The sequence below is a fragment of the Porites lutea genome, chromosome 4, assembly GCF_958299795.1.
Source record: "Porites lutea chromosome 4, jaPorLute2.1, whole genome shotgun sequence".
NCBI lineage: Eukaryota > Metazoa > Cnidaria > Anthozoa > Scleractinia > Poritidae > Porites > Porites lutea.
In genome coordinates this window covers 8667204-8676215 of record NC_133204.1, presented here as the reverse complement: position 1 = coordinate 8676215, position 9012 = coordinate 8667204, and the positions used below count along the sequence as shown (strand labels likewise).

The window sequence follows — 9012 nt, the reverse complement described above, 5'->3', positions numbered from 1 at the left end:
GCACAGGTTCTGTGGAATGAATTTGTGGATGCATATAATGACATTTTGGAAACAGTTCAAGACGATGAGTTAGCAAAGGTCAGGAACATCTGGGAGCAAGTTTGTGGTGAGTGGTCTGATTTTGAAAGAGATGTGAGGGATGAGATAAAGTATTTGGAACAAACAGTTTTGGAGTCTAATTCTGTCATTTCTAAGGGTTCAAAGAGGAGTAAAACAACCAAAAGTGTCAAGTCAAAATCAAGTTCAGACAGTGTGCTTTCAACTAAAGTAGATAAATATAAGCTTCTACAGGAAGAAGCTGCTTTGAAGGTGAAGCTAGCCTATGTGGAACAAGAAAAGGCCTTAGAAATAGAAAGGTTAAAACAGAAGCAGAAACTGGAAGAATTCAAACTTAAGAGGGAACTTGAACTTAGTAGAGCCAAGTTAAGTGTATGCAAAGAGATTGATAATGAGCAAACACCCTCCCTTGAAGAAGATCTAGTCAATCTTCCTAGTGAGAGTAAAGGCGAAGGATTGAAAAGATTCTTGCAATCTCTAACAGTAACTACCCGTGCAAATGAGACTAATACATCAGTTCAGTCCCAAGTACATGTATCCCAAACACCTGTTTTGACAACAACATCCACACCAAAGACTACAGCATGTGGTCTGCGGGCTTCTGCTCCATCATTCTCCCCGGGAGCCGTAACACAGTCAGTATTTGCTGTTCGTCATTTTGAACCTGAACTTGGTCTTCCCATTCAAACAGAAGCAGCTTGTACACAAGCTTTCTCGTCGGCAAAAACTGATCCTGTTGTAACTAACTCCATAAGTGGTCCATCACCAATTATGTCAACAGTTATGAATTCCCCTTCAAGTTACCAGTTTGTTCATCCTCAAGGTCAAGTTAACTCCTTCTGTGAAGGGTGGGAAAAGGTTGCTTCATCATTAGAAAGGTGTATGGACAAGTGAACAGAAGCTAACTTAGAACAAAGTACTGTGAGCAAAGAACTGTTTGTTTCTGGACAACTTCCAAAACTGACCATTCCAGTATTTGAAGGAGACCCCCTGCAATATCCTGTGTGGAAGAGTGCCTTTAATGCTCTAGTTGACTCTAGACCACTAGCAGCAGACATCAAGCTGAATATGCTGAATCAGCATGTAACTGGAAAGCCAAAGCAAGTTGTGGAACATTATCTTCTGATTGGGACAGAAGATGCTTATCAGAAAGCTAGGTCTGTATTGCAGGAAAGGTATGGAAACTGTAATGTTGTGAGTACAGCATTTATTAACAAGTTGGAGAAGTGGCCTAAGATAGGACCCAAGGATGCCAGTGCCTTAAGGGAGTTCTCAGACATGTTAGACAAGGTATTAGCAGCAAAGAACACCATTCCAGGTCTTTCTGTACTGGACTATGCAAAGGAGAATGTAAAGTTACTATCAAAGTTACCCTACTACCTTGAAACCAAGTGGAGAGATACAATTAAACAATGGAGACATACCCATGGTGAAGCCAGTTACCCTACCTTTGTTAAGTTTGCAGATTTCATCAGAGAAGCAGCAGAAAAGGCAAATATCCCAGAGTTAGAAGGCCTTGCCACATCAAGTAGTCCAAGATTTAATAGAAATCCGAAGCTGAAACCAGATAATGAGAAGGGTAGTTCTCTTTCTACATCAGCTAAGGGTGGTGGTAACAGTAAATCAGACCCCACTAATTCTAGTAAATCAAAGGACCCTGGTCCAAATGGTTTGACGAAGTGTCTGTTTTGTGGTGCAAAACACAAGTTAGATGACTGCGCTGATTTCTGTAGAAAGCCTTTCAGTGAAAGGAGAGACTTCTCCTTCCGCGAACGTTTGTGTATGGGTTGTGCAGCCAGTAAGAGTCATCAGGTAGCGAACTGCAAGGAGAGGTTGAAAGGCAAAATGAAAACATGCTCAGGAACACATCCCACATGCCTTCACAAGGAACTAACACAAGACAATGCTGCCATCTCAAATTGTATGAGTGTATGTCTAATTCCTGAACAAAGCGGTGGATTTGATCACACCATGATAGTACCAGTGTGGGTCAGACCAGTGGGAGAGCCAGAGAAGGAAATCTTACAGTATGCAGTCCTCGACGATCATTCAAATGTCGGTTTTGTGTCTGAGACTCTTTGTGAACGGTTTAACCTGCAAGGCCCATCAACCGAGCTTCTGTTGACAACAATGCAGCAGCAAAATGCCCGTGTTAAAACTAAAAAGATATCTGGGCTAGAGATTCTTGACTACCATAGAGATTGTGTAGTGAAGATGCCAGTGGCCTTCACCCGGGAACTTGTTTCAGCTAACCGGTCGCAGATTCCAAAACCTGAAGTGGCTAGGGAATGGCAACATCTGAAGCCCATCGCTGATAAGTTGACACCGTACCACCCAGATGCAGAAATTTCTATCCTGATTGGAAACAATTGCCCAAGAGCTATCCGACCCAGGGAAATAGTTGCCGGTGAAGATGACGAGCCGTACGCTCAGAGGACTATACTTGGTTGGGGAGTTATTGGAAGAGTCTTTAAGTCTAATGATGTTGAAAACACAGACAAGGGTGTGTGCAATAGAGTTACAGCTTCAGAAATTCGTAGCCAGTTTGCATTCGCCACGAAGGCTAAAGAGATTATTGGCCCAGAGAAAGTTCTCCATGTGTTAGAAACTGACTTTGTTGAGACAAGTTCCAAGTACAAACCTTATTCTATGGAAGATGAGAGATTTCTAAGGATTCTTGAGGACGGAGTAAAGAAACAATCGGATGGACGTTACGTGATGCCACTTCCGTTGAAGTCAGACAGTGTGTGTCTCCCAAACAACCGCCAGCTAGCGGTAAAGAGATGGAACCAGTTGAAGGCCAGATTCAAGAAGAATCCGAAATTCTTTACTGATTACCAGGCCTTTATGAAGGACATAATCTTACAATGTGCAGAGGAAGTTCCGGTAGATCGTCTTAAAGTTCAAGACGGTAAAGTCAATTACGTACCGCATACAGGTGTATACCATCCAAAGAAACCAGGACAGATAAGGGTGGTGTTTGGCTGTTCGGCCCAGTTTAACAGAGTCAACCTCAATGACTACTTGCTGCAAGGTCCTGACTTTATGAACGATCTGTTGGGTATCTTGTGTCGTTTTCGCAAGGAAAGCGTTGCATTTATGACGGACATCAAGAGCATGTTCCATCAGTTCGTAGTTGCCGAAGAACACAGAGATCTGTTACGTTACGTTTTCTTTGGTGGTTGGATGGGGGCCCATCAAAGGAAGTAGTCGACTATCGTATGAAAGTTCACCTGTTTGGTGCCAGCAGTTCCCCAGGTTGCGCGAACTTTGGGCTTAGGCGAGCAGCTGACGATGGCGAAGAAGAGTTTGGTACAGATGCTGCGGCGTTCATACGCAAGGACTTCTACGTAGATGATGGACTAAAATCTGTATCAACGGTACCCGAAGCCATTCAGTTAATCAAGGCCAGTCAAGAAATTTGTAGCAAGGCTTGTCTCAGATTACATAAAATAGTCTCGAACAAGAAAGAAGTTCTTGAAGCCTTTCCGGTTGATGACCATTCAAAGGAAATAAAGGAACTGAACTTAGCTGTAGATCCATTACCTATTGAAAGAGCTCTAGGCGTGATGTGGTGCGCTGAAAGTGACAGTTTCCGGTTCCGGATTGAACTTCATGATCGCCCTTTAACTCGAAGAGGTGTATTGTCCACTATTGGCTCAATTTATGATCCTAATGGGTACCTGGCCCCTGTTACACTCAGAGGTAAACAGATTCTTCAGCAGATGTGCAAAGACAAGTTGGATTGGGATAGCCCTGTTCCAGAGTATCTACACCCACAGTGGGAAAAGTGGCGGCGAGAAATCGTACAGTTGGAGAAACTAGAGATACAGCGATGTTTCAAGCCAGACAACTTTGGCCCAGTGAAAGCAGTGGAGGTCCACTATTTTTCAGATGCTTCAGTGGAAGGTTATGTCATCGTCGGAAAAGCAAGGAAACCCCCCTTAAACACAAGACTATTCCAAGGCTGGAGTTAGCTGCTGCTACCATCTCTGCAAGAATGAGTGAGTTCGTGAGAAATGAGTTGGAGTACCCGGAGATGAAAGTGTTGCTCCATTTCCAGATCAATTTGAAATAAGCAGACTAGATGCTGTATCTAGCTGGTACCGCGCTATAAAGGTCATAGCTCTATGTTTACGTCTGAAGTCCAAGCTTCAAAGAAGGGAAATTAAGAAAACCGAGAGTCCAGTAACAAGGTCAAGTACAGAAGTTGAGAAGTCAATACTGAGAGTTACACTTCCAGAGCTTCAGGAGGCAGAGAAGACCATCATCAGATGTTTGCAGTACGAACATTTTCGTGAGGAACTTCAAATTCTTCGCGTCTTAAATGTAACCAACGGAGAGACAAACAGAAACCAAGCCAGAAAGAGGAACCAAGCGTTACGAAAGACCAGTTCGCTGTACAAACTGGATCCGTTTGTGGACCATGATGGCATAATTCGTGTTGGTGGTCGTATCAGAAGAGCAGATACACCAGTTGATCTGAAGCATCCAGTCATTATTCCGCGAAAAGGACACTTGACTGAACTGTTGATTCAATATCACCATCTCAAAGTGAACCACATGGGTCGTGGTATGACGCATAACGAGTTGCGGCAAAGTGGCTATTGGTTGATCAATGGTTCATCAAAAGTAGCGAGGTTTATATCGAGTTGTGTGACATGTAGACGACTACGTAGGCCCACTGAGCAGCAGAAGATGGCCTGCCTTCCTGACGACAGACTTGAACCAGCCCCTCCCTTTTCGTTTTGTGCCGTTGATTACTTTGGACCGTTCATTGTCAAAGAGAGAAGAAGTGAAGTTAAACGCTATGGAGTATTGTTTACATGTATGGGGTCACGAAGTGTTCATCTAGAGACTGCCAATTAAGTGGAGAGTTCTTCATTTATCAATGCATTGAGACGTTTCATGAATCGGAGAGGTGCTGTGAGACAACTGAGGTCCGACCAAGGGACAAATTTCATTGGTGCACGAAGTGAACTGAAAGCAGCATTATGTGAGATGAATCAAGATCATGTTCAAGACTATTTGCTAAGGAATGGATGCGAGTGGATTCCATTCAAGTTGAACGTACCCCATTCTAGTCACATGGGCGGGACATGGGAACGTATGATTCGTAGTGTACGCAACGCACTTGAACCACTACTGTTACAAGCTGGCAGCCAACTTGATGATGAGACATTGCAAACACTCTTGACTGAAGTCGAGTGCATTATTAATTCAAGACCCCTCAGCGTCGATAATTTATGTGATGCAGAAGCGCCAGAGCCGTTGACTCCTAACCATCTTCTTACTATGAAACCTAAAAGAGTGCTACCGCCCCCAGGAAAGTTTCAAAGAGCCGATATGTATTGTCGTAGACGTTGGAGAAGAGTACAGTATCTTGCAAATGAATTCTGGCTGAGATGGCGGGCAGAGTATCTTGAAATGTTACAAGTCAGGCAAAAGTGGGTCCAACCTAAGAGAAACCTTGCTGTTGGTGATATAGTCATCTCTAAGGAAAGTGAAAGCACGCGCAACAAGTGGCCACTTGGCAAAGTAGTGCAGGTGTACCCAAGTGACGACGGATATGTCAGAAAGGTCAGGTTGCTGATGGCAGACGGGAATTTGGATGATAGTGGAAAACGCCAACGCCCACCATCATATTTAGACAGACCTATACACAAGCTCGTTCTATTGTTGACTGCAGATGAAGTGTTCCAGGAAGATGTCTTTCACGAGGAGACCAAGGAAGTCCCCATCGAGGAGCCAACGAAGAACAATTGAAAGACGTTGCAAAGGTTTCATTGTCAATGGACACTGTAGTGAACACTTGATTTTGATTAACTCATTTAACATTCATTCGCTGTTGCCGATCAATGACTTGAGCTTTCGAGATTCTACTGTTTGAGTATCGAACTGATAGTTTGTTGAACGTTTAGCCTTAGGGACTCATGTAGGTTTATTGTTTTGTCTTAACTGCATGACATGCAGTTGAGGAGCCATGTTACTACAGCAGCGCTGTAGTAAGGAGTTTTCAGTATTTATGGTCAGCGGTTGTTACCATTTTGCTTAGGACTCGTGCTAGTTGCCGCCATATTCTTGTTTATCACATGTGTGATTTAGGTTTACAATCCATGTAATCCTTCGCTCATCTGTATCGTGTAAGGCAGACTAAGTTGTTATCTGAAGAACTGAAGAGTTAAAGATTATTTGGAGATAAAGGAAAGATCTGACGATTCAAGTTTTTCTCTTTTTTCTTGTGAATAACAACGAAACTCCTTCGGATGCCAAGTACGACTTTCGAGGGCAGCCACATTCGGCTTGCAGCTAATACTGTTATTACCTTCTAGTAACCTCCTCTCTTGATTTCATGCACTGTAGATAAAAACGGGGGAAAGTCTAAAACACACAATGCGAACTTATTTTTTTGCAATCATTGGTCAATATGATTTCAGACATCAATGAGTGTGAAGGAGGAACTCACAATCGCAGTTCTAATGCGGTTTGTAACAACAACAAAGGATCCTATAACTGCACATGTAAACCAGGATATGAAGGGGACGGGAATAATTGCACAGGTGATATTTTTCGTACTTTAAGTCATTTTGAATGCCATCGATAAGATAAGATGTTCTTTATATAACTTCTTTGCTAGATAGTAGACCATATTACCGCAAAAATTTAAGGGGAAAGGTGAATGCTTAATACTGACCTTGTATTTTAAATGTTTTGTCTCCTAACATGGCCGGCATCAGAAACTTTGTATTTTTGTTATTTCTGATGCATTTCTTTGACAACTTTCTTCAAAGTGTTGGCCTCACGTTTTAGAAAGCTGAGAGAAATTCACTCTGCAAACTAAGCTTGTCTCCATTGTTCTAAATGATTTCAGACATCAATGAGTGTGAAGGAAAAACTCACAATTGCAGTTCTAATGCGGTTTGTAATAACACCAAAGGATCCTACAACTGCACATGTAAACCAGGATATGAAGGAGACGGAGATAATTGCACAGGTAATTACTTTCATAACTTCGTCATTTTGCATACCATCGAAAGCATTGCTGTTTTCATTTTTCCATGATAAGATGCTCTATATAGCAATTCTTTGTTAGGTAGTAGACCATATTGCTTCAAAATTTTAAGTGGACAGGCTAATGCTTAGTGCCTTGTATTTTTAATGTTTTCTGTCCTAACATGGCCGGCATCAGAAACTTTGCTTGTCTCTTTTTTTCTCATGCATTTCTTTTGCAACTTTCTACTTAGTGATAGCCTCACTTTTTAGAAAGCTGAGAAGAATTCACTCTGCAAACTAAGCCAATCTCTATTGTTCTATATGATTTCAGACATCAATGAGTGTGAAGGAAGAACTCACAATTGCAGTTCTAGTGCAGTTTGTCACAACATCAACGGATCCTACAACTGCACATGTAAACCTGGGTACTTGGGAGACGGATGGAACTGTACAGGTGATGAATACACAAATACATAAAGGGCGTTTTGGTTAATGGGGGAAGTATCTTGACAAATTCGAGTTTGTTCATGAAAGCTTAAAGCAAATTTGGAAGTAATGACCAACTTTGGAAATGACGCAATACGATCTTAACGTTATATTAACAATTATTGGTCATAAGTAATAAAAAGAATGAAATTTCAGGTCACGATTAGGGTATCTTGGGAGACAAACTCATACGCTTAATGAATAAAATGGAGGGTTATCCAAAAATCGGTTGCGGGTCTATATACAAATAAGACGAGGCAGGGACAATAAAAGAATCTTACCTTTGCTATGCAAGAAAGAATATTTTACCTCTAGAATAAGTAGATTTTAATCTTTCATCGATTGAGCATTCAGTTATTTACATGTAATTTCACACTTATTTCAGATATTGATGAGTGTCTTGTAGATACACACCACAATTGCAGTTCTGATGCATTTTGTAATAACACTCACGGATCCTACAACTGCACATGTAAACCTGGATATGAAGGGGACCGAAATAATTGCACAGGTGATATTTTTCGTAATTTAGTCATTTTGCGTGCCATCGAAAGCATTGCTGTTTTTATTTTTCCATAATAAGATGCTCTTTATATCAATTTTTGCTAGACAGTAGACCATATTACCTCAGTTAAAATCTTAAGCGGAAAGTTTATGACGCTTTGTACCTTGTATTTTAAATGTTTTGTCTCCTAACACTGGCCGGCATCAGAAACTTTGTATTTTTGTTTTTTCTGATGCATTTCTTTGACAACTTTCTTCTCAGTGCTGGCCTCACTTTTTAGAAAGCTGAGAGGAATTCACTCTGCAAACTAAGCTTATCTCCATTGTTCAATATGATTTCAGACATCAATGAGTGTGAAGGAAAAACTCACAATTGCAGTTCTAATGCGGTTTGTAATAACACCAAAGGATCCTACAACTGCACATGTAAACCAGGATATGAAGGAGACGGAGATAATTGCACAGGTAATTACTTTCATAACTTCGTCATTTTGCATACCATCGAAAGCATTGCTGTTTTCATTTTTCCATGATAAGATGCTCTATATAGCAATTCTTTGCTAGGTAGTAGACCATACTAATTCAAAATTTTAAGTGGACAGGCTAATGCTTAGTGCCTTGTATTTTTAATGTTTTCTGTCCTAACATGGCCGGCATCAGAAACTTTGCTTGTCTCTTTTTTTCTCATGCATTTCTTTTGCAACTTTCTACTTAGTGATAGCCTCACTTTTTAGAAAGCTGAGAAGAATTCACTCTGCAAACTAAGCCAATCTCTATTGTTCTATATGATTTCAGACATCAATGAGTGTGAAGGAAGAACTCATAATTGCAGTTCTAGTGCAGTTTGTCACAACATCAACGGATCCTACAACTGCACATGTAAACCTGGGTACTTGGGAGACGGATGGAACTGTACAGGTGATGAATACACAAACACATATAGGACGTTTTGGTTAATGGGGGAAGTATCTT

General features: G+C 41.3%; 3 protein-coding genes across 3 annotated transcripts; all 3 read left to right on the top strand.

The window, feature by feature from the left end:
• Positions 1 to 1125: 1125 nt before the first annotated feature.
• LOC140934136 (uncharacterized) lies at positions 1126 to 3267 on the top strand. The gene has a single exon (XM_073383815.1). It carries the CDS (start codon positions 1126 to 1128, stop codon positions 3265 to 3267), a length of 2142 nt encoding a protein of 713 aa, XP_073239916.1.
• Positions 3268 to 3278: 11 nt separating this feature from the next.
• LOC140934135 (uncharacterized) lies at positions 3279 to 4926 on the top strand. The gene is made up of 2 exons (XM_073383814.1): positions 3279 to 3966; positions 4121 to 4926. Exons 1-2 carry the CDS (start codon positions 3279 to 3281, stop codon positions 4924 to 4926), a joined length of 1494 nt encoding a protein of 497 aa, XP_073239915.1.
• A 39-nt stretch (positions 4927 to 4965) lies between these two features.
• LOC140934134 (uncharacterized) lies at positions 4966 to 5823 on the top strand. The gene has a single exon (XM_073383813.1). It carries the CDS (start codon positions 4966 to 4968, stop codon positions 5821 to 5823), a length of 858 nt encoding a protein of 285 aa, XP_073239914.1.
• Positions 5824 to 9012: the final 3189 nt, after the last annotated feature.

Excerpts from the sequence above, each read along its gene's own strand:
- LOC140934136 (XM_073383815.1), top strand. The coding sequence starts at position 1,126 with ATGCTGAATCAGCATGTAACTGGAAAGCCAAAGCAAGTTGTGGAACAT.
- LOC140934135 (XM_073383814.1), top strand. The coding sequence starts at position 3,279 with ATGAAAGTTCACCTGTTTGGTGCCAGCAGTTCCCCAGGTTGCGCGAAC. Across the intron at positions 3,967-4,120 it reads TTCAGATGCTTCAGTGGAAG|ATCAATTTGAAATAAGCAGA; the intron begins GTTATGTCATCG and ends CTCCATTTCCAG.
- LOC140934134 (XM_073383813.1), top strand. The coding sequence starts at position 4,966 with ATGAATCGGAGAGGTGCTGTGAGACAACTGAGGTCCGACCAAGGGACA.